We start from the raw sequence: 26,660 nt of genomic DNA on the forward strand, positions 1-26,660 counted from the left end.
AGGAGAGGGAATGAAATGACAATTGAGCCAACATGGCATCAAGATCTTTGTCCAACGTATAAACACCAAACATCCCACAGAAATAAACCTGGACAATTATTTGGTACATACTGGAATAAGATGAGTCGGCTGCGATTCTTCCAGTTTAGTCCTCAACCAATCAAAATCTTGGTATCTACGTCGAACTGTGTACTCTGGTAAATCAAACTCATTTCTGGTGGTCTGTAAATAATCAAAGCTGTGAGTAACCAGGAAGCATCAGGCCAGAATGTCAATTTGCATTTGCAATGTGTTCAGACCCTCAGATTTTTGCATTTTTAAACAATAGTACACACAATTCCAACCCAGGAATTAATGTAAAAACCACCTTAAGAAAAAAAAACAACTTGGGATACATTATCCTGGGTCATCATGCTTCATATTTTGTCAATACACCTTAAAGGCAAATTAAAGTTTATTTTTCTGTTGAGAGGAATTTCAAAACACTCAGCTAATCAAAAATCAGTCCCATCCAGGATCAAAGTCCTATTTTTGGCAGAAGTACTTCGAATCAAGGTTGGTAGTCAGAATCAGGATGGAATATTTTACAGGTATGTTTGGTACTTTCCCCAGCCATGATCACTACACTTAAGAACAAAGGTATCAATGTAAATTTAACTTATTTTTCAAATATCAACACCAAGAATTCGGAATTAAAGACTTAGAGCTCTAAAGCCAAGTATAATTTCTTTCCATGCTTTAAATCCAATTTACACATTATACATATATTATAGCATTCATTTTATACTATTCCTAGTCACTTTAAATTCTAGTATTGCTGCAGTTGAGAAACCTATGCAACAGCACTTCAGGTCATACCGTTCAACCACAAAAAACTGCCACATATGGGCGATCTGGTAGCATAAGGCTTTTCTTCCAGCACAAGACACTGAACCCACAGCCTATGAACCTTTAGAGAAATGGCAGATTACAACATATCCCTCATCTATTTTATCTCCTACTACCCCTTTACTCCTGAAACCCTGCTGTCTATCTCATGTCCAGACACTAACCATGTCAAGGACTCTCAATGCATTGCAAGCAGCATGGTAAGGAGTCTCTATTATTTAAAAAAAACACTGAAAAAAAATTTTGCTAGAAATACTTAAATTTTTGCTCATACTTTTGTGCTAACTCTGTAGGTAATGTAAGTCTCCATTGCAGACACGTGTTTCTTTGGGTCATCGACTGTAACAAAGAGATCCTTGGTTTCACCATCCAGCTCATCATCCAGTTGTAACCTATTAAGGAGAGACGAGGAAGAAGCAGGACTTGATGTCTCCACTGGTGTCCCATTGGGTAACATTTGATCCTAAAAAGAGTGGATAAACAGTTTTGATCAGTATTTAGAATTGGTTATCAAGATGACTATACAAGGTGCGACATGCATTTGGACAAATCTGTTAATGTAACTGTAAAACTATGAAAGGCATATTCTACTTGGCTTACATCAACCTGCATCACAATAAGGATTAGGCCACACAGCCCCTTGAACTTGCTCTGCAATTAAACAAATGGCAGTTGATTGGACTGCAAGCTCAAATTCACATCCCTTCCTATTCTTAACCTTTCAATCCCTTGCTTAACAAGAACTTATCTGCCTCCATCATAAAAACATGAGGCTCTGATTCCCAGTGCTTCAGGTCACACTGTTCAATCAAACTGCCACATACAGGGCATCTGGTAGCATTAGGTTTTTCTTCCAGCACAAGAGACTGAGCCCATGACCTAATAACCACCTATGAGCCTTGAAAGAGATGACAAATAAGGTTGAGAGTTCCAAAGACTCTCAACCCTCAAAAAACTTCAGCTAAATTGGTCTTAAGAGGCCTATTTTTAAACAGCAACCCCTAAATAAAGATTCTCACATAGGACTAAACATCCTCACCAATTTACCCTGTCAAGACACCTCAGGATTTCATATATAAATGAAGTTGCTTCTCACTCAACTCCAATGGAAACAAGCCGACGTACAACTTTTCCAAGTCAACACCACATTTCAAACATTAGCATACCTTCCCTAAACTGCCTCAAGTATTTGCATTCTTCCTTTAAAAAAGGTGACCAACATTATGCACAGTACTACAGTGGCAGCTGCACCAGTACCCTGCACAAATAGTGGAAAACTTCATTACTTTTGTCGTCAATTCCCCTTGCAATAATACATACTACTGACTTTCCCAATTAATACTCATGCACAAGGCCATTCAGGTGGCTTTGCATCCTCTCTGCTTAGATTTTATTTTGTTCTTCCTGTCAAAATGGAAGCATTCACATTTCCCCCATATCATATGCCATTGGCCACACCTTTGCCCACTTTAAGAAAACCTTTAACTTACCCAAATCTTTCCATAATCTGGTGCCCTCATCACAACTGGTTTTCCTACCGACCTTTATGACATCAGCAATTTGGCAACCATGTGTTTGTTATTTCATTTGTTATAAATAACTGAGGTACCAAACAAATCCGTGTGGATTTTGCCAACCCATTTACACTTGTTCTTTGCATTCTGTTAGAGATGCTTGTTTATTTTCCACCATGACTTTTGCCACCTTATCCAAATCCACGTACAACACATCCATCAGAAAACTCATGCCACTCCACCCAAGAATTCTTGAAGACCAAAGACACCAAGCTAGAAGAGGATGAAATAATGGTCTCCTTTGACATAACAGCCCTGTTCACATCCATCAACATCAACCTGGCCAAAGAAACACTGACTATACTATTAGAAGAACCAAAGATACATACAGAAAACACCAACTTCATCAGCAAGGGCAATATCATCAAGCTAGTGGACCATGCCTTACCACCCAGATAAACCAACGGAACACCCATGGGATCTCCAATATCAGGATTCTTAGAGGCAGTAATGCAGAGACTCGAACAAAAAAGCTCTGCCAACCATCCAACCCAAACTTTGGGTCCACTATGTGGAAGACACCTTCACCATCACTAAATGAAACAAGTTAGAGGAAACCTTCAAGGCCATCAATAATACCCTTACTATCATGAAATTCACTGAAGAGGAAAACAGCAACAATAAACTGCCATTCCTAAATGTCACAGTACAGCGAACGGCCAATGGGGAGCTTCAAACCAGCATCTACAGGAAACACAGACCAAATACTGAACTACAGAAGCAATCATTCCAACATCCACAAACAGAGCTGCATTCGAACACTATTTCAATGAGCCACCACACACTACAGCACAGAGGAACTACGAAGAGCAGAGGAAAATCACCTATACAGCGTATTCAAAGAGAACAGGTACCCAATGAAAACAGTCCACCAATTTCTCAGCAACAAATCCAAATAAGCAGACAAAACACTTCCAGAAACTCTAGCCACTCTCCCCGACATCAAAGGCATCTTGGAAATTACTGCTGGACTACTCAGAACTCCGATTCATGGTAGCCCACAAACCCACCAACACACAAAAACAGCAGCTAATGAACTTGAAAAGACCCTATACAGAAAACTAATATAATTTACAGAATGCCTTGCAAGAACTGTACAAACACTACATTGGACAAACAGGCAGAAAACTAGCCACCAGGATACATGAACATCAAGTAGCCACAAAAAGACATGACCCACTCTCACTAGTATCCTTCCATACAATAAGGATGGATACCACTTCGACTGGGACAACACAACCACCCGAGGACAAGCCAAAGAGACAAGCACAAGAATTCCGAGAAGCAGGACATTCCAACCGGAACTCTCAATAAACACATTGACTTGGATCCTATCTACCACTCCTGAAGAACAGGAAATTACATTGCAGGAAGTTACATCACCAACCCAAGGAAACCAGAACACAAAAGTGGGCTTAGTGATGTTTCATCACCATACTAGGCAACATCTGAAAACAAGCTGAAAATGTGTTGCTGGAAAAGCACAGGTCAGGCAGCATCCAAGGAACAGGAGAATTGATGTTTCGGGCATGAGCCCTTCTTCAGGAATCTGAAAACAAACCTTCCAGCTCAGCAAGCAAACCTACATCTACATCCATTAGAACAGATGTCACCTCAAAGTAGTCCAATAAATTGATCAAACAGGACTTCTGCTTCAAAAAGCAGTATGGTGACTCTGTTCAATTACTTTTAAAAAATGTGTCCTAAAAAAAGTGTTGGCAAAATTTTTAAAATTAAGTTTTTAAAAATTGGAACTTTGAAGGTAAAACCTCTGTGCAACAAATCTTCATTAGCCATTTCCTGAGTTATCAGCACACTTGAGATTAAAACTTGGCATGGGATTTGAACTCAAGCATACTATCAGAGAAATAGCTGAAGATAATTTGTAGCATATAATATAGAAGAGGGCTCTTGTGCTGCAGTCGTGGTATCCCTACCTGTGGGCCAGAAGCCCCAGATTCAAGTCCTACCTGCTCCAGAGGTCTGTACTAATATCTCTGAACAGTTTTGCATCAACTGATCTACAGAAACATTAAACAAATTTTCAAGTGAGCTCTGAACAAGCTTCCAGCACAGACATAAAACATTTGCATTAAGGTAGCATCTTTCAGAGCATTGGTGGGTTGGGGGAAGGGTAGAAACAAAAACACTATCAATGCAGTGTAGTTAACTAGAAGGCATCAGGTTCGCCATTTTGCTCAGAGAAGCTCATGAACAGCATGCTTTCTATAGCTGATTCACATTAAGTCAAAAGGATTTCAAGGCACACCACTCAGTATCAAACAGATGCCAGTTGCCATTTCATTGGCAGGCAGACTGGGGTGAAAATGAAGTGAGCACGAAGTTTCCAAAAAGTTTGGAGGTGGGGCATTATCAAGAGTTCAAAAGCAGCCAGATGGCATATTAAGTGGCTGTATTTGAACATGTTGCATAAGAGATTGGAAATATCTACATCACAGGATCATCTCTGGTCAACTGATGAAAGATAGTGAGAAACTGTGCTTTCAAGTACACTGGTGCACACTCACTAATTTGCATATATTTCCTAACTTCCAAAATTTGGCAAGTATCCTACACAGCCAAACAATAAGATTAAATAACTTAATTCAAATCAAATTGATGGCTTGAAAGTAGGATCCCAGCCTGGAAACCAACACAGCTAACAACCAATATAGAGTTGCAGTAAAGGACTAGGGGATAGCCCCAAATAACTAAACCATGACATACAAAACAGCAGCCCAACAATTTTAAACATTGTACGGAAGTGAAAAATATAGCACTTATGGAAGCTGCCAATCAGCAAGCATTCTGCCACCTCTGCACTTTTTCAAATTCATTTCACAGCATGTCTCAAATATAACAGCTGATATTCCTGTAGGTGTCGAGATCCTAAGTAACAAACACATTCAAAAACAGTTCAATTGCTACATATAGTTCGAGACTAATGGGAGGAGTGAATGAAATTTAGTTTTATCATAATGCCATAATTTATGAATTATGAACTTAATTGAATTTAACATTGAGCCTCATGAAAATTGTGTGCAATGAACTAAAGCTCTGTTGTTTCTCAGCATGAGCCATACAGCAGTCGGCTCAAGTGTCACAATTAAGCTGACTTATTAAAAAAGGGAGACAGGCTTCATTCAGTATGATAGAAAACAAGTTTTCAGGAATTACAAAAAGTATCGCATAGAGGTGTTATTCTTGATTTAAAAATGTCAAGTCCAAATACAAGTCAACCATTGAGATAACAAAGCAATATGAAGATAGGAGAATTTGATTTATTCCTCTGATCAATAGCTATTTTTAGAAATCAACCTGTTCAGCCACGGCATACCACTGGAGCAGGTGGAAGGTGAACTCTGACATTCTAGGCAAGAGGAGTCCCAAGTGCCCTGTTTAATGCTTTCCTCAACCAGAAAGAGGGAACAACTGATCATTAAATTTTATTATGTCCTGATCACAAAATGGGCATCATGTTATTATGTTGTCTGACTTCCATACAATCAATGCATTTCAAATCAAGTCATTTGTGAAATATAGTATACTCATTCATTGATAAAATAAGGCTCAAACCAACAGTAAGCATTTTTGCCTAAGCAATAAGCTGGCAGTTATTGCAACTTTGCCTTGGCAAGGATGCCCATGACCAAAGGAACTAGGAATTGAGAGAAGGTTGAAGTATAGAAATCAGAGAGGGCGTTAATGATATTTGAACAAGTTAGCATTGAGGAGATGTAATAGTGGCAATTTCAAATGTCTTGCAAGTGTCAGGCCCAAATGAAGTGTGTCCCAGGTTACCATGGGAGGCAAGGAGGAGACTGCAACAATCTGGCCGTTAATCCTCTGGCACCTCTACTGTAGCCAGACAATGTGAAAACTAGACGATAGTTAATATGGTAGAGATACAATAGGAAACTACAGATCAGAAAGTGTCCAAATCAGTGGTAGGAAACTAATGGAAATAATTCTGAGGGACAGAATTAATTTCTATTCAAAAGAAGCGAGAATAGTCAGCATGGTTTAGTCAGGGGAAATCATGTCTAACAAATTGGATTGAATTTCCCAAGCAGTAATTAGGTGTAGAGAAGAGGGTAGCACAGTTGATGTAGCTTATGTAGACTTCAGTAGAGTTTTTTTTAGCAAGTTCTTACATGGCAGACTTAAAAAGCTAAGAGCCTATGGGTTCCATGACAATTTGGACCCAAAATTGATTTGGTGGCATGAAGGGGGTGTGCGTGCGTGTCTGGAAGCATGCAGCCAGTGATGTACCAGAGTTTGGTGCTGGAACTTTATTGTTTACAGTGTATGTTAGTAATCTTGATATAGGTACAATCAATAAACTTGCAGAGGATGCAAATTGGGGTGTTGTGGTAAATAGTGAGGAGGAAAGCCTCAGATTACAGGAATACATAGGTTGTATGGATAATGGCAAATTGAATTGAATACTGAAAAGAGAGGTTGATGCAGTTTGGGAGGACCAACAAGACAAGGGAATACATGATAAATGGCAGGACCAGGCAAAGTATAAAAAATAAATAAAATTAAAGGAACCTTGGTGTGTAAGTCCATAGATCAGTGAAAGCAACAGGACAGGGAGACAAAAGTGATTAGTACAGCATGCCAGGATACTTATCTTTATTAGCCAAAGCACTGCATACAAAGAAGATGATCATGGAGTCTTTATAGAATGTTAGGCAGGCCACTGGAGTTGTGCACAGCTCAGATTGCCACTCTAGAAGTGATGTGTATAACAAGAGGGGGTGGAGAAGAGACTTACTAAGATGTTGCCAGGGTTCAGCGTTTTAGCTTTGAATAGACTAGATACATTGGGATTATTTCCTTAGAGCAGAAAATGGATGGAGGCACTGATTGAAGTGCACAAAGTCTGAAGGTCATTGATTGGGAAGATCAGGAGAAACCTTTCCCTTGAAAAAGAGGGATCAATAACCTGGGGCACAGGTAAGATAAACAGCAGGAAGTTGGAGTGGAGATTGAGAGAGTTGATAGGATTCTTCCCCATCCCCACCCAGAGCAGCTTTTTGGGGGTGCCATCTGAAACCCACTAACTACTAAATGAAAACTAGTACAAACAGGAACCCAGGATATTTTATCTTTTAGATTATCAACTCAAACTCTATAGCCTACCAGGTTAGGGCCTGGTGCTTGAAAATGGGATTAGAACAGGCACATGCTTGACAACTACTATGGACACAATGGGACAAAGGACCTCTTTCCATGAGATAGAACAGACGGAGGTGATGATTGTGCATTAATTAAGGGATAATCGAGACAGCTTGACTAAGTTGTTACACAGTTTTGTGATTAAAGTTGAAATAAAACAAATTAGGAAAGTATTGCCTGGACTCTAACCAACTTTTAACCTGACATTTAACACATTTCATTTGTTTGCTGCAACACGCAGCAAGATGTACTACTGACAACCGTGCTCAAAAGACAAACTCAATGCTCATATCACATTATCCCTCATGATGCTGAATATTAATTACCTAAGTTTTACCTAAAATGCAAAGTTACAAGCAAACCAAGCCGCAATCTAATTATACATTAAATCTACTGACTTCTCAAATTCATGTAGTTTGAAAGCCAAATTCAAGAAGTAAAAACCGTCCACTGCCATGAGTTTTCACTTCTGCATTCCCTGCCCACAGCTTATCACCATTCGAAGAAACATGAAAAGTTGTGAGCTAGTAAAAATAGCAGTGGAAAAAGTAATCACAGTCTATTTGCACATCACAACATTGCTGTCTTCCACGTGTATCCATCATTCAAATAAGAATTTCAATAATGAAAAAAAATTGGGCAACCAAACAGAAAAACAAGTGAAAGTGCCAAAATTAGGAGTGCTCTCTCAAATTAGTCAAGCAACAGCCTGATAAGTCATACTCACTGATATCACACCTTAATGTTCCAGAAAGGAAACTGTATACCTGACTATGCCCTGCTCCACCAGAACAGTCCAAGCAGAGGGATACACAGTCAGGTGAGAATTGCCCTGGAAGTCCTTAATCCTGACGAGAGCATACACTTCACGCCATCAGGTCAAACATGGGTAAGGAAAGCTCCTGATTACCACATATGCCCCCACAAAAGCAGAAGTCAGTACCCCTTGTTAAATACCACTGAGGAAGCAGAGGTAATGGCAAGAGCACATAATGTACTCTAGATGGAGGAATTCAACTATCCAGAGTGGCTCACTAGTACTACTTAAAGCTGGTCTAGTTTTATAAGACAAGGACTGTTCGACTGGTCTGAGACAGAGATCCAACTAAAAGGAACAACAATTTGACAGCATCCTCAGCAGCATGCTTTGCCATAGATGCCTCTGACCATGACTATAACTGCAAGCATGAACACCAGAGCCCCTGGGGTAATAGTGTTCCATCTTCATATTGTCTCGTGGCACTAACGCCATGCTAAATGGCAAGTATGAGAACAGATCTAGTAACCCAAGACTGGACATCCTGAGTGCAGTGTGCATCAGCAGAACTGTACGCCAGAATCTGCAACCTCAATGGGTGGCATAGCCCCTAGTCTATTATTACCAATAAGGCAGGAGATTAACCCAGGTTCAATCAACAGTGTAGGAGGAAATGCCAGACCAACAGTATGCACATCTAAAAATGAAGTGAGGTTCTTTTATGGTAGGAGAGAGAGGTCGGCAAAGTTTTTCCATAAATGAAAAGATGTTGCAAAATGTCAACATACAAGGAAGCTAGATCATTGATTAAGTCATTGAAGACAAGTATGCCCAGCAAGACAATATGAATGCAAATGGAATGCTAGGCTTTATCACAAACTGGATGGAATGAGTATGTGTCTTCATTCAATTGTACAGAAACTGGATTAGATTGCACGTGCAGTGTGCAGGAGTACTCATCAGCGGCCCAGTGGTTCGCACTGCTGCCTCACAGCACCAGGGTCCCAGGTTAGATTCCAGCCTCGGGTGGCTGTCTGTGTGGAGTTTGCACACTCTCCCCATGTCTGCATGGGTTTCCTCCGGCTGCTCTGGTTTCCTCCCACAATCCAAAGATGTGGGACTTGGTGAATTGGCCATGCTAAATTGCCCATAATGTTAGGTGCATTAGTTAGAGGGAGATGCGTCTGGGTGGGCTACTCTTCAGAGGGTTGGTGTGGACTGGTTGGGCTGAAGGGCCTGTTTCCACACTGTTGGGAATCTAATCTAATCCTTCTGAGCTGATCAGTCTACCGACCTGGCCATATCACAGAATAAACTATATGTGCGGCACGGTGGCATTGTGGTTAGCACTGTTGCCTCACAGCGCCAGAGACCCGGGTTCAATTCCCGTCTCAGGTGACTGACTGTGTGGAGTTTGCACATTCTCCCAGATGTCACGTGGGTTTCCTCCGGGTGCTCCGGTTTCCTCCCACAGTCCAAAAATGTGCAGGTTAGGTGGATTGGTCATGCTAAATTGCCCATAGTTTTAGGTGAAGGGGTAAAATGTAGGGGAATGGGTTTGGGTGGGTCGTGCTTCGGCGGGTCGGTGTGGACTTGTTGGGCCGAAGGGCCTGTCTCCACACGGAGTAATCTAATCTTACCTCAAGGATATTATCCCATTGAGGCAGTGCAATGAAGTTTCACCAGAACTGTTCCTGAGATGGCAGGACTGTCTTATGACATGACTGGAGAAATTGGGCCTGTATTCACTATAGTTTAGATGAATGAGGGGATTTCATTGAAACCTATAAAATACAAAAAGTCTTAGACAAGGTAGAGACATAAGATTATTCTCCTGTTTTGGCAGTCTAGAAATAGAGTGTACAACTTGAAAATGCTGCTATTTTGAACATGAGAATAAATTTTATTTTCGCAAAAAGGTCTTTGGAATTCTCTACCAGAGAGCTTTATAACCTCAGTTTTTGAGCATGTTTAAAGTTGAGATTATAGCAGATTACCAATATCACATGTTATGGAGATAGTGTTGGTATAAGGCATTGAAGTGTTTGATCAGATATGGAGATGGTTGAATTGTCTACTCCTGTTCCTACTGCTCCCACCTTATATTTTTTTGCCCAGTCTTAAGCTTCTATGCACTGGTCAGTTATGTAGCTGTTCTGATTTCCCTTGGCTTATGGGTTCATTTCTCTGGTTAATATTCATCTGAGCCTCACATGAAAATCCATTTTATGCTAATCCTAAACTTTGTTCAACTCTCAAACACAATCTGCTACTTATCCATTCACATTTCTTGATGTTGCTCAACTCCAAACTTTACATTTTCATCATGTTCGACACGTGTTTTGTTGTTGAACCAAACATTACTGGAAGAGATATGTACAGGTTCTGGATATCTGGTTTCTGCTAATTTGCTCAGATCAATTCTTAGCTGCTATTCAATTCCTGCAACAATTAATTTGCTCATGCCAAAACCTATAGACAAGGCAGCAACATTAGCTGCAAATCACCTCCATGGCTGAACACTGCATTGCCAGTTACAATTAAATCATTTCATGTTTCAGACAGTTACATTCACTATTTTCTAAATAATTTCAAAAGACATTGCTTAGTAGAAGTATGCTACTAGACATTTTGCTTTAAGAAAACTACCTTCCTCACCAAATAAACCTTCCTCACCAATTTCAAAGTTGAAGCTTAAATATTAAATAAATGCTTAAGTTGACAGCATGCTTTCACATCTCCCATTATCTCCAATGATGTTGACATTCATAGCTCCATCTTTTGCTGAACCGCAAACTAATTTAGTCTTCAAAATGAAAGCACAAAACTAATCAATCATTCACTCAAAGCTTTAGACTGAGGAGAAGGCAAGACTTGAGATTATAGTGCACTTTTGGAATCAAACAGAACGGTACCATATTAGCCAACCTCCAACCTTCCAGCACCTCACGTGTGACTATCAATGATACAAATATCTCAGCAAGGGGCCCAGTAATCACTTCTCTAGCTTCCCAGAGTTCTAATGGTACACCTGATCAGGTCCTGGGGATTTATCCACCTTTACATGTTTCAAGACATCCAGCATTTCCTCCTCTGTAATTTGGACATTTTTCAAGATGTCAACATCTATTTCTCTACATTCAATATCTTCCATTTCCTTCTTCACAGTAAATACTGATGCAAAGTTTTTTTAGTATCTCCCCCATCTCCTGTGGCTCCACACAAAGGCTGCCTTGCCGATCTTTGAGGGGCCCTATTCTCTCCCGTGTTACCCTTTTGTCCTTAATGCATTTGTAAAAACTCTGGATTCTCCTTAATCCTATTTGCCAAAAGCTCTCATGTCCCTTTTTTGGCCTCCTACTTCCTTTATACCCTAAGGATTCACTCGATCATTCCTGCCTATACCTGACATGGGTTCCTTCTTTTTCTTAACCAAACCCACAATTTCTCTAGAAATCCATCATTCCCCTACACCTACCAGCCTTTCCTTTCACCCTAACAGGAATATACTGTCTCTGGTTCTCATTTCTGAAGGCTTCCCATTTTTCAGCCATCCCTTTGCCTGCGAACATCTGCCCCCAATCAGCTTGCCGAATACAGTCAAAATTAGCCTTCCTCCAATTTAGAACTTCAACCTTTAGATCTGGTCTATCCTTTTCCATCAGTATTTAAAAATCTAAAAATTATGGTCACTGGCCCCAAAGTGCTCCCCCACTGCCACCTCAGTCACCTGCCCTGCCTTATTTACCAAGAGTAGGTCAAGTTTTGAACCTTCTTTAGGAGGTACATCCACATATTGAATCAGAAAATCTTCTTGTACACACATATTCCTCTCCATCTCAACCCTTAACACTATGGCAGACCCAGTCTAAGTTAAAATCCCCTATTATTCCTACTGATAACAGATCTCCTTACAAATTTGTTTCTCAATTTCCCTGACTGTTAGGGGGTCTTAAATATAATCCCAATAAGGTGATCATCTCTTTCTCATTTCAGTTCCACCCAAATAATTTCCCTGGATGCATTTCTGGGAACATCCTCCCTCAGTACAGCTGTAATACTATTCTTTATCAAAAAAACACCACTCACCTCTTCTCTTACCTCCCTTTCTGTCCTTCCTGTAGGATTTGTATTCTGGAACATAAAGCTGCCAGTCCCATCCATCCCTGAGCCATGTTTCTGTATTTGTTAGAATATCCCAGTCCCATGTTCCTAACCATGCCCTGAGTTCATCTGCCTTAGTTGGGATATCTGGTTGGCATTGATGAGTTGGATCAAAGGGTTTGTTTCGATGCTGTACATCTCTATGACTATTTCAAAAGGACTTAACAGCCAATAAAAAAAAAGTGTAGTCATTGCTATAATGTAGGAAATAAGAACAGCAGTTTGGACTCAGCAAGCTCCAGAAACAAAAATGGGGCAGTAACTAGATCCCAGATCTGTTGTATTTTTGCAATGTTGACAGAGGGATAAACATAGACCCTGGTGACTATCAGAATCATGTGTATTCCAGTACAGAAGCACAGGAGTAGTGAAAAGTTTTTTTTACAGTGGCTACCTTCTAATGGTAGCATCTTAGGTACAAATCTTGGATACAAAAAAAAGGAATAAAAAGGGAAAGTAGTAGCATAAGTGTCTAAAAACTAGGTTAGAAATAAGATAGTTATTACATAGTTAAATGGAGTTCCCTACTTTTCTTCAGAATGGTGGTATGGGATTATTTTTACCCATGGTGGCAAATGGAATCTCAGTTTTACATGCCATTCAAGTGACAGTACATTTGGTAGTGCATCTATTCTGTAGTACTATACTGGAATGCTCGTCTAGATCAGTCTCCAGTAGTGGAGTCAAAGACAAGAGGGAAAAAAATTAATAGGGTTATTTCAATCTCCTGTCCATCACAGGAATGTGTGCTACACAAGAATAACAGAACGAGTCCTACCAGCAGTTCCCAGCAATGTTAAAATTTGAATTTTTAGCTACTCCCCTCTAAATTTGAAGATAAGTAACCCATGGAGACATGTTCTGCTAGATCTTTAAGCTTGTCTTTAAATAATTTAAATTCAGCACCAGATTGAAGTGCTGCCCTAAAGATAGTACTCTCATTCCTTTAGTCACTGAACGTGATCAGATTGTGAAACAGTGTCTTCCCTATCTTTCTTCAACTCACTGGCTGCTTGAAATAAATGCTCCCAGCTTCTAATAGCTCAAATTATTATACATTATAGCTGCCTATCACACTTAAGTTAAAGTTTTTATTAAAGCTACCCAATTTATCCAACATCTTGCAATCCTTTTCTCTTCATTACCTCTAATTTCCTTGATTCAGTTACTACTAAATCAGTTTCCACCATCTCCCAGACAAAGCATTCAAAATGAATTGCTGGGTATTAGAAGTTTCAAAAGACTTCAAATTTCAGAGACAAACCATATACAGGAGAACAAAAATGATGGTACCAGACCTGTTACTGGCAATGTTTGGATTTGCCATTTGAATTATAATCTCTTCAGAGAATAAATGGCTCAAAATTTAATGGCAGGGTCTTGCATTGGAATTGCTGTGAACTAATTTGCTGGAAATTTAGACAGCGAGCAGTGATGTCACCTTCAATTTGGGAGCTGGCAAATGATGGGATGCCATTGTTCAAAAGATTTAATCAAAAACCTATTTACTGAAAATCTGTTGCACGATACTAACAAAAAATTGAGACATCATTGGTTGTAACCACCTCATTTGCTATGCCTGGAGTTCCCTGGTTTATTCCTCCACCCTTTGGGCTAATACAGTGAGCACTTATACAGCACTATAACACTGCAATGTCAGTTGTGCCTCAGTTAGTTGGGACTGTTTTTCAGTTCCACTTGAGGGCAAAAAACAATCACCACCAAGGTTGGCACAGCTAGTGTAGTGCTGAGAGCACGCACCATTGAGAAATGGAGGCTTTGACAAGATATTGAAAAGATCATTATCTGCTTTCAAGTTTAAAAAGATTCAATGACAATGAACTTAAGCATGGTGCCCTGAACAAAATCTCAGCCACCACAAAAATCTGATCATCAAATGGCCGCTTGCTGCACACAAAATGTTTTCTACATTACAACAGCAATTACCTTGCGAAAAAAACCTTGAGTGTGAAGCACTTCAGTCTTCTATCAGCCAAGGAAGGTAGGTGTTGTTTCCTTTGCAGGGCAAGTAAATTCTTGTTTTCAAGTCCCAAGTCACAAAGCAACATATCATATTCCCACTCTGCTGGATCAGACATCATGCTAGTGTAAACATGTTAGACATTCACCATAAATTAGAAACAGAAACTGCTTTGCAGTTAAAAAAATTCAGGCACATTACAACTCCTACTCCAATAGCACAAAATGTTCTTGTTTCCAAACAAATTAAAAAGCCTTTGACTCAAAAGAATATTATGGACATCAAGCAATGCCCAAAACATGATCAGTTACATTCAAAGACAGCTCGACTCAGAACCATGTTTACATCCCATTTTATGATGAGTGCCTACTCAACAGTATAGACCAGATTCAAAGAGCATCAGCAGATTTATTCAGAACCAGATCCCAATCACAAACTTGATTGGACTCTAATCCAACCGGTGACTAATTAGGAGTGACTTAGTCCACAAATTTGGTCCCTATTTAATGACAGCCCAGATTTAGCTGAACATCGCATCACAATGCATCACCTTGCAGACCATTCCTCTCCTCCTTCATCTCAGTTTGCCTTGCAAGTTGATAAGAGGGGTCAAAGCATCTGCAACTGGAGTCCCTGAGATATTAAAGGGTTAATTTGCTCTGCTCTGCAGGAAACTGGATGTCCCAAGGCTAGAGTGGCAAGTCTCTGTCTTACAGGTAGAATGTAAGGAATTTACATTGCTCTGAATGGCAAAGGATAGCAATGTGCATGGCCATTTCCTAGTTATTCAGAGTAATAGAAGTACATCATACCCAGAAATAAATAAGAACATTGCAATTAAAATTCTGACTACTCCTTGAAGTTAACAAAATGATTCACAACAGATCTGATCATTAAGGGATGATTTACATGACGTTATTTCTGGAAATGATAAGATCACATTGTGTACAGTGGCACATGACTGTGGGGGGAATGGCTGGGGGGTCATCTTGTGGGCGTTATTGATTGTAACAGGAAACTCTTGTCCTGTATAAAGGAAAAACTGTCCCTCTGTTCAGAGAGAGATCCCTTGACATGACTGCGAAGATGTTCGGGTTCCTCCACAGCTTGTGCTTAATAAATTTTGGCTGTTGACAGAAGTTGGCATGTTGCAGTTGCAACAAGGGTGTATGAATCTCAAAAAACCTAACACCTCTAATTGTTTTGCAGGGTGGAAAGAACATTTCTTGCACTTCCTTCCCCAATCCCCACTTTAATTTTAGAATTTTTCTACAATGCTTTCAATTTTAAATGAAAAATTCACCCCATTTTGAAGATATTGACCGGGCACGCCCAGAACACAGCACAAAGCCACAAAAGCCAAGGGACTACTGGAAACAGCTCAGTTCATTCAAGAGTTCACATGGATTTCTCCTGGGAGACTTGGCAGATTGAGCCTGTCACTACATCAATTGTGACAATTCAGGTTTGTATTTTCCACTAAAGTCACCTACCAGCAGCAAGTTCAGATTTCCTACAACTTACTAAATTAAGTGATGTAATTTGGCAAACATTAAAGCTGTTGTCAACGTTTCCTTTAAGTGTCATTTCCGTGCCTGGATAACATGCCCAAGAATTTTCCTACAACACAGACAACCTTGCACATGCTAAGACGAGTCATTCCGTTCAGCCCACCACTTAGGCCAACTAACAAAACAACACTAATTCCACTTTACCCACATTTGATCCATAGCCTACAATTACTTAGCATTTTAAGTATTAATTCAAAAGCCTTTTAAGTGTTGCAAGAGAAATTGCCTCCACCGCCCTCTCAGGCAACAAGTTCCATGTTTAGTCTGGGTGAAAAAACTTTCAGATGGTCTGTAAATCCACTTGTGCACTTTAAACATTATGCCCTCTGATCCTCAGCATATCTGCCATGGGGAAACAATTCATGATCTACTGTCTATGCCTCAAAATCATATGCTCCCTCAGCTTCCTCTGCTCCAAAAGAAAATAAATCCAATCAAGTGGATAAATCCCCAAGACCTGATCATGTGGATGCCAGAACTCTGTGGAAGCTAAGGAAGTGATTGCTGGGCCTCTTGCTGAGATATTTGTATCATCAATAGTCACAGGTGAGGTGCCAGAAGACTGGAGGTTAGTTAACATGGTGCCAATGTTTAAGAAGGGTGGTAAGGACAAGCCAGGGAACTATAGACCAGTGAGCCTGACAGGGAGAACTAGCCATTTGGATACAGAACTGGCTCAAAGGTAGAAGACAGAGGGTGGTGGTGGAGGGTTGTTTTTCAGACAGGAGGCCTGTGACCAGTGGAGTGCCACAAGGATTGGTGCTGGGCCCTCTACTTTTTGTCATTTACATAAATGATTTGGATGCACGCATTAGTATATAGTATGTAGGTTTGCAGATGACACCAAAATTGGAAGTGTAGTGGACAGCAAAGGTGGTTACCTCAGATTACAACAGGATCCTGATCAGATGGGTCAATGTGCTGAGAAGTGGCAGATGGGGTTTAATTTAGATATCGGAGGTGCTGCATTTTAGGAAAGCAAAGTCTTAGCAGGACATAGACACTTAATGGAAAGATCCGAGGGAGTGTTGCTGAACAGAGACCTTGGAGTGCAGATTCATAGCTCCTTGGAAGTAGAGTCGCAAGTAGATAGGATAGTGAAGGCAATGTGGTATGCTTCCCTTTAGATCAGATGATTAAATTTCCTACAGTGTGGAAACAGGCCCTTCAGCCCAACAAGTCCACACCGACCCTCTGAAGAGCAACCCACCCAGACCCATTCCCCTCCATTTACCTCTGACTAATCCACCCAATACTATGGGCAATTTAGCATGGCCAAATTACCTGACCTGCACATCTTTGGACAGTGGGAGGAAACTGGAGCACCCAGAGGAAACCCACTCAGACAGGGAGAATGTCTGTGTGGAGTTGGCACAGTCACCCAAGGCTGGAATCTAACCCGGGACCCTGGTGCTGCGAGTCAGCAGTGCTAACCACTGAGCCACCATGCTGACCTCTATTGGTCAAAGTACTGAGTACAGGAGTTCGGAGGTCATATTGTGGTTGTTCAGGACATTGGTTAGGCCGCTGTTGGAATATTAGATACAATTCTGGTCTCCTTCCCATCAGAAAGATGCTGTGAAACTTGGAAGGGTTCAGAAAAGATTTACAAGGATGTTGCCAGGGTTGGAGGATTTGAGCTATAGGGAGAGGATGAATATGCTAGGGCTGTTTTCCCTGGAATGGAGGCTGAGGGGTGACATCATAGAGGTTTACAAAATCATGAGGGGCATGGATAGGATAAACAGACAAAGTCTTTTCCCTGTGGTGGGGGAGTCCAGGACTAGAGGGCATAGGTTTAGGGTGAGGGAGGGAAAGATATAAAGAGACCTAAGAGATAACTTTTTCACTCAGAGAATAGTACATGTATGGAATGACCTGCCAGAAGGAGTGGTGGAGGCTAGTACAATTACAACATTTAAAAGGCATCTGGATTGAGTATATGAATAGAAAGGGTTTAGAGGGATATGGGCCAGGTGCTGGCAGGTGGGACTAGATTGGGATGGGATATCTGGTCGGCATGGACGAGTTGGACCGAAGGGTCTGTTTCTGTGCTGTACATCTCTATAACTCGGACTCTATCCAGTCTCTCCCCCAACAGACTTTTCATCTCAGGCAACATTGTTTTCCTCAGCACAATTTCCAATGCAATTATGTCCCTCTGGCAAACAGAACTGCACGGAGTATTCCAACTCTAGCATTAACAAATGTTTTATCAAGTTGTAAGGAGACTTCCTTGCTCCTACATTCTACACCCCAGCTAATGAAGGCAAACATTCTGTATTCCTTCACCACTCCTTGGTGACACCATCAGGGATCTATGACTTGTACTCCAAGGTTCCTTTGTTTCTTAGTACTGGCTAAGACCATTGTTGTGTATCCTTCCCTTATTAGAACACTCAAAATTTCACACTTACAATAAAGTTTCATTTTGCCATTGCTCGGCCCAATTTACCAGCTGATCAATACCAGCCTATAGCCATAGACCATCCTCCTCTCTGTCAACAACATTGTGTGCCATCTGCGAACTTATTCAATATACCTTCTTTATTCACATTCAAGCAGAGTGAATAACAAGGGAACCAGTCCCTATGGTGCACTGATGGTTATAGGCTTCCAATCACAAAAACATTTCCCCCCCTATCCCCCCACACCACCACCATCCTTTGCCTATTTGCAAGCCAATTTTGAATCCAGTTTACAAATTTGCCTTTGGATCCCATGGGCTCTGACCTTTTGGATCAGCCTTCCATGTAGTACCTTGTCAAAGACCTTACTGAAGTCTAGGTAAACCACATCAACTGCACTAAAATATATTTAAGTCACCTTTCCAAAAAGTTCAGTTTGTCAGACAGTATCTCCCTGGAACATGTTAATGCCTACTATTTAACAGTTGGGACTGCCCTGGCTGAAGGAGACGTAAAAATGGCTGCCTGCAAGTTTTGGTTGACATAATTTAGAGAACATTTTCAACTGAGGCAGTGGCCTGTTTTGTACAGTATTAAGGTAAACCATAAGTTAGGACAACTGTAGTTTCATAGAATATATTCAAGATAACAAGATTAAGTTAGCACACAGAGGGTCTTACAATGAGTACACAAAGGGTCCTGTTGCAAACATGCAGCTGTTTATACAGAGACAGCTGGATAAGAACACCCTCGAGTATGGTGACAGGAGAATTCCACACCTAGCTGATTAAAAGTCTGAGATTCTCCACAAGATAAAAAGGGGCAGTTAAGATTTCTAGACATTCAAAATCTAGAACTATGATTATACATAAACCGTAAGACATAGGAGCGGAAGTAAGGCCATTCAGCCCATCAAGTCCACTCCGCCATTCAATCAAGGCTGATGGGCATTTCAACTCCACTTACCCGCATTCTCCCTGTAGCCCTTAATTCCTTGTGACATCAAGAATTTATCAATTTCTGCCTTGAAGACATTTAGCGTCCCAGCCTCCACTGCACTCTGTGGCAACGAATTCCACAGGCCCACCACTCTGGCTGAAGAAATGTCTCCGCATTTCTGTTCTGAATTTACCCCCTCTAATTCTAAGGCTGTGTCCACTGGTCCTAGTCTCCTCGCCTAACGGAAACAATCTCCTAGCGTCCACCCTCTCCAAGCCATGTATTATCTTGTAAGTTTCTATTAGATCTCCCCTTAATCTTCTAAACTCCAATGAATACAATCCCAAACATCTCAGTAAACATTCAAGTGATTTAACCGAATAACTTTGGGGACCACAGCCTTAGACGTTAAAGGTAGGCCCCCACATTGCTAGCAGAGACGATTTAGTTACAGGCACAGATGTCAGCAGTATTGATTTTGTTGAGTAAGATGCTTTGTAAAAGTCCAAGGATAGATGTCTATTTAATATTAAGAGATCAAAAGACTGTGGGCTAACCATTCAGTTGCTCATCATTGACCATGCAATCACACAATTAAACTGATTGAATGCATATCTAATCACGTAATAATACAATTGGTTTAAAAACAAATGTGTAAAAAAAGTTTGTCTTTGCTTTGTTCAGGGAAGCAGCTTCTGGACTCCCACAGATTTCTTCCCACCAGTGTAACATTAATAAACCCTCTGGTGCTGGAAGTGGACTCTGGGTGTCAAGGGATTCTTTTAGCCAGTCTGCCTCAACACTGAACAATCCCTGCCTTCCCAAGTGTTGATTAGAAAAAGAGGGACAGAATTAATGATTTCCCTACCACTGAGACTAACTAGTCTGGAATTCCCTGGCCCATCCCTATTACCCTTCTTGTTTAAAGCAACCAGCTTAGCTTACTTCCAGACACGTCACCTGAAGTATTAATTATGCCCACCAGGGCCCCTACAATTTTCTCCCTTGCATCCCATAGCAGCATGGGATACATCTCATCAGGCCCTGTGGAATTATGCACCTGTATGCCCACTGAAACATCTAATATCTTATTTAGATGTTCTACAATCTCTCAATCCCAACTCAAATCCTCAGCCATAATGCCTTTCTTCATTTATGAATACATAAATGAATATGTATATGAATATTAGAAGAGATATATCCAAGACCTCACCCAAATGCTCTGACTCCACAGTTTGCCCCTTTGGTCTCTAATAGACCCCAAGCTTTCCCTGGTAATTCCTCTTACTCTTAACATACAGCATTTCTTTTGGTAATTAACCAGCACCTATGGGATTTGGAATGTAGAAGTTGATCAAATATTCCAGATAATCAAGTGGTATACAATTGCAGTAAGCCCTGACCAAGCAAAGCTTTGAGACATCACTATCCCTGAAAAAGAATTAAAGAGAACTCCTAAAATCATACTAAAAACCACAGTAAGAAAGAAAAACATAATGCCAGGGGTATAGACATAACTTGGTTTATAGCATAAATACTCAGTACTGGAGGCATACGATTTTTGCCAGTTTATCAGGAGTGTGAGATAAAATAAAGTTTGCTGTATTAATGCCAAAGATTTTGTGATCCCTCTTTGCCCTCCTAATTTCTTTAAGCAACACACTGTACTCTACACTTTTTAAACAGCCTTCCCTATTTTTAAGGGTGTTGTGTTCAACATGTGCAAAGCAGGGCAGGATATACAAACCGAATGGCAAGGACTTGGGGAGTGTTGCTGAACAAAGACATTGGAGTGCAGGTTCATAGTTCTTTGGAAGTGGAGTCGCAGGTAGATAGGATAGTGAAGGCAGCATTTGGTATGCTTGCCTTTATTGGTCAGAAGATTGAATATGTGAGTTGGGAGGTCATATTGCAGCTGTACAAGACACCGATTAGACCACTTTCAGAAAACTGCATGCAATTCTGGTCTCCCTGCTATAGAAAGGATGCTGAGAAACTTGAAAGGGTTCAGAAAAGATTTAAGGATGCTGCCAGGGTGGAGTGTTTGAGCTATGGGGAGAGGCAAAATAGACAGGGGCTATTTTCCCCTGGTGTGTTGGAGGCTGAAGGGATTTATAAAATCATGAGAGGCATGGGTAAGGTAAATAGCTGATGTATTTTCTCCAGGGTTGGGAGTTTGGGGTGGGGGAAGGGGGGTGCGGGGCGGGGGTGGAAGGGTCCAAAACTAGAAAGCATGATTTAAAGGAGAGGGGGGAAAGATTTAAAATGGAACTTAAGGGCCAACTTTTTCCACGCAGAGAGTGGTGCATGCATGGAATGAGCTGCCAGAGGAAGTGGTGGAGGCTGGTATAATTACAACATTTAAAAGGCATCTGGATGCGTATGTGAATTGGAAGGATTTGAGGGTTAATTGGCCAAATGATGGAAAAGGGGACTAGATTGGACCATTGAATCTGCTTTTGTGCTGTATTTCTTTATGACTCTACATACTTTCTTCACCGAGAGACAAAACTGCACATGCTGGACTCCAAGGTAGACAAGCATGAGGCTGAAAGAACACAGCAAGCCAGGCTTCACTTTCTTAATCAAGCTTCCAATAGATCCTGACATCCAGGATTCCCTGGATTTGCTGCTGTTAACCTTCACTCTTAGAGAAGACGCTGGCCCTGAATTCTTCACTTTACCCCCTTGAAAAGGATTTCCACTTTCCAAATGTGGACTTACCTAAAAGTAGCTATCCCAATTTATGCCAGATCCTGGATACTGAAATTGGCTTTACCCCATTTAGATACAAACGTCTGCACTATCCTTATCCCTTTCCATAAGAACTTTGAAACTTACAGTCACTATTGTCAAAATGCTTTCCCACTGAAACTTCAACCACTTGACTGGTTTCACTTCTTAGTATTAGATTTAGCAAGTCCCATTTTAATTCAGACAGGCTGCTCAAAAAGACTACAGAGGGAACATGACAGAGCATAATTATAGTCCAGAGAACACCATTATCTCTAATCTGTAGATTTTAACCATTTCACGTCATTTAAATAAACCTTGCTTTGGCCCAAACTGCACTAAAATTCACCTACACACCAACTGACAGTATAAATACTATCCCGGTATAGAATCCTCACCCTGTCTCTGTACAAACTGTTCGAGCTCATCTTAACCAAATGTCATTATTTTGGCAGATTACTAAAGTTAATCTAGAATCAGTAACATGATTACTTTACATTATTGTGTAATAAACAAACAAACAGTCTAAAAATGTTCTCATGTCTGGAAGCTCATGACTCCGAAAAGGCAATTGATGAACCTTGGGAATCATTGGTCTAATTAATTTAGATGCATAACAAAAGATTGATAGTGTGTATAGACAGGCTTTCAAAATTGCCTGTTTCTTTACACCTCACCACTTTATGCTGTCACATGGCATCACAGCGGAACATTACATATCGTAATAGAAAGTCCCAGAAAAATGCACAGGGACAACTGTGACCCGAGAAAAAAATGGCGCTGGCTAGGTTTCATAAAATATTTGCAACGTTTGTGGCTTCCTTTTATATTGAGTTGAACTGTCTATGTGCCTTGTGGCACATAACATTTAGAGATTGTGAAAAACTGGAAGATACAGAGTTGTCTCTTTCTGGATTAAATCAGGTTTTATCAAGGAGCATGTTTAAGTTAGGCATCAAGCTACCTGCTGAGGACAAAGTCAAGCAGTTCTTGGGAAAGTCAAAACTTGGAGGTCAATAAAGGGGTCTTTTGTTGCTTTCATTAGATGGTGGAAAACCTGGTTGGCAAAAGTAAAGACAGCAGATGCTGGAGATTAGAATAGAGAGTGCTGGAAAAGCACAACAGGTCAGACAGCATCCAAGAAGCAGGAAAATCAATGTTCCAGGCAAAAGCCCTTATTAGAAAACCTGGTTGAAGCAGACTATAAAGTCCCATACTGGCGGTTCTAAGAACCCTTTCTGGCCCTGGGTTTCAAAAATCAGATCGGAAAGGAATAAAATATCCAAAGCTTGCAGTGAAGGCACATCTCAGAAATTGCTAGTTCTCTACAAAAAAAAGTGAAAACTAATTGTTAAATATGCTATTGTAGCTCACAACACATTACATTTGGGTAGTAAATATATAATGAATATGCTCTGCCATAAAATATCAGAACTGCTCAGCATTTCCAGGACTTGACATTTTAAGAGTCTTTTTTGCAGAACCAACCAGTAAAATAAGAAACATGCAGATAAGAATACAGCAACACAGCTGGCATGACAGAGGAGAGAAGAGAGGGGACCGAGTGGCACAGCACATTAGAACACTCCCTATTCATCAACAGAATGTAAATGAGTGCATTCCTACTGTTCAAAAAACACTTCTCTAGTTTGGCAGCTGATGCTTAATACTGTCTGCAGCTTCTAAATGTTGAAAGACAATTCTGATGCCCGGCTTAAGAAAGCAAGATTTTGGTATATAAACACAAGAATGTAAAGACTGATACCACCCAAATATACAGAAGTGAGAAGAGCTCTTAATATCCAATAGCTGTCTTGTATGATCGTTATCAAGCTTCTGTGCATTTAGGTGGTATCAGTCTTTACATTGTTTATATACCAAAATCTTGCTTGCTTAGCCAAGCATCAGAATTGTCTTTCAAAGTTTAGAAGCTGCAGATAATATTAAGCATCAGCTTCCAAACTAGAGAAGTGTTTTTTGAGCAGTAGGACATACTGCAACTTCCAATATACACTGGGTGGAGTTTAAAAATCAACGACTTCAGCAGCACTGCAGAATCACTCCTGCATGAGGCCATAATATACTCCTTGGCGGAATTTCAAGTTGAATCAGTTTTCAGAATGTCTGCTGTGAAGGAATGACAAGAGACTGTACCTTAAATGGGAAAGAATCAATTAATTTCATGTAGAGAAATAAGACTTACTCTCAGTAATTATTCTGTCAGCACTTGTTTACCCATCTGCTTCTATGATTATCTCTTCAGGGAGTCAATGGGACAGTAACATACAGAATCAAGTAGGTTGGGGTAGTGCAGTGTAACAATTAAGAGGGTTCTGACAGGCATACAGTACTGTTAACCAAAAACACACAAGTTGATACTTTCACAGCACTGGAAAAAGTCAGCATATTCTGACTGGCATGAGAGCTCCGCCTCAGGAAACCTGCAAAATTCAACCACTGTCTCCCATATCAACAAATCAAATTCACAAAGTTGGAAAGTCAGCTACACAGCAGGATTACCAACCCAAGGCAGTCCCTGGTGCCAAGCACGAACATTTTTAAAAACATGCCAGCTTACAAAGATCTCAAAGCACAAGTTTATAGTTTAATTCTACCTGCACTAGAAGTGTTTATTCCCCTGTTGTGCTGCAGTACAACTGTCACACAAGATTGATTGGTGACTATGGCCAATTTATGCCAAGCTGAGACCAGTATAAACTGGGACGGAGGAAGAGATTTTTGAAGGGTAGGAGAGAAGCCCAGCCAGAGCCTTCACTGTCTTCACAACTCAGCTAGTCAGCATAAACCTGCTGAGCCACTTGGAAGTGTTTGTGTGCACTGAAATGTTTTTAAACATATGCAATGCAATAACATCCACTTTGTGCCTTGCATGAAGGATTGTTAAACATGTTTTAAATTATAGAAGAACACGTAGAAAAATAAAATGGTTGAAATCCACTTTGCTATCTCAGCACATACTACAGGACATGTTACAACTTTTAACTTAGATATAGAAATGTCATAACATTATACATTGCATTTGAGTGACATCAACTAGCCCAAATGTTTGTTGGGCATTGTCTACCATATTACTGTTTAACATAGTAATGAATGCCATTGATTTAATTAAAAATACCTTATTTGTTCAATATGTTTATCACACTAGTGAAACAGGCCGTGTAACCAGGAATTTACTCATTTCCTAAATACATTTAGCTCCTTGCATAGGTCTAAGGGGTATTTGTTTGCAAGAACTTTGTATATCCACTGAAAATTAACGAACACTATCACGTATAGCACGTGAAAGATAGATCCTGCAGGAATTCTATTTTTAAAATATTCATTTGGACCAGATGTACAAATTCTTCCATTAAAGCAACATACAAACATACAGAGCCCACTAGACTAAAACCTTGGATCTCCTGGTTTAGGTCAAAATTTCTAGTTATCCATTAACTTGAGACTACGACTGATGTTACTAAACTAATTTCAATGTGAATTTTACAATATTATTGTCCATCCATGAACCATGTACTTGAACAACTGGCCAAAATGATAATCCACAAGACTACAATGACACCATTTTAACATCCCAATTACTGTAACATCTCAGAAGGCACCTCCAATGTAGCTAACATCCAAAAGTGCTTGGTAGGGGTGTTATCAATTAAAATTACTGAGTCACTAAGGAAGTCTGAGGCAAGTGGCCAAAGAATTGCTCAAGAAGACAAGTTTTCAAGAGCATCTTAATAGCAAGGAGAGGGTTCCAGACCTTAGAAAGTCAAACACCAATAGCATAGTGAACAAAAATAAGAATCCTGAGGGGCTGGAGTCGAAGAAATGCAAATGTTCGCAAAGCTGAGAGATCAGGTGGAATGAGGCCAGAGTAAAGTGATCAGTAATTATTACAATAAAAAATGCGAAAGGAGAAAACTGACCCAAATAGGCATCATGTATACTTTTACTAAAAAGGAACTGAAATAAACATCTCATACATGATTTGTGGGATGTTATGTCAAGAAAGTAAAACATAAAACTTTGCTTTTCTTTCTACAACACATCCTTTGTCAGATACTGACCTATTGCAAACATGTTAATAAGATCATAAGACCATAAGACAGGAGTGGAAGTAAGGCCATTCAGCCCATCAAGTCCACTCCGCCATTCAATCAAGGCTGATGGGCATTTCAACTCCACTTACCCGCATTCTCCCTGTAGCCCTTAATTCCTTGTGACATCAAGAATTTATCAATTTCTGCCTTGAAGACATTTAGCATCCCAGCCTCCACTGCACTCTGTGGCAACGAATTCCACAGGCCCACCACTCTCTGGTTGAAGAAATGTCTCCGCATTTCTGTTCTGAATTTACCCCCTCTAATTCTAAGGCTGTGTCCACGGGTCCTAGTCTCCTCGCCTAACGGAAACAATCTCCTAGCATCCACCCTTTCCAAGCCATATATT

At 40.4% G+C, this 26,660-nt stretch overlaps 1 protein-coding gene across 4 annotated transcripts in view; it reads right to left on the reverse strand.

Moving 5' to 3' along the window:
- snx30 (sorting nexin family member 30) overlaps positions 1–24,843 on the reverse strand; it is a 77,561-nt gene extending 52,718 nt beyond the window's left edge. For 3 of the 4 annotated variants that reach the window (XM_043715777.1, XM_043715760.1, XM_043715752.1), the window contains exons 1-3: positions 19,494–19,515; positions 1,163–1,351; positions 112–222 (exon numbers count right to left, since the gene is read on the reverse strand). In XM_043715777.1, the coding sequence (XP_043571712.1) occupies positions 112–222; positions 1,163–1,351; positions 19,494–19,499 (306 nt within the window). In that variant the 5' untranslated portion in view covers positions 19,500–19,515. Of the gene's footprint in view, positions 1–111; positions 223–1,162; positions 1,352–19,493; positions 19,516–24,814 lie in introns of those variants that run through there. The other variant, XM_043715768.1, reaches the window with a different exon arrangement.
- Between the last annotated feature and the right edge of the window lie 1,817 nt (positions 24,844–26,660).

This window comes from Chiloscyllium plagiosum, chromosome 2 (assembly GCF_004010195.1).
Source record: "Chiloscyllium plagiosum isolate BGI_BamShark_2017 chromosome 2, ASM401019v2, whole genome shotgun sequence".
Taxonomy (NCBI): domain Eukaryota; kingdom Metazoa; phylum Chordata; class Chondrichthyes; order Orectolobiformes; family Hemiscylliidae; genus Chiloscyllium; species Chiloscyllium plagiosum.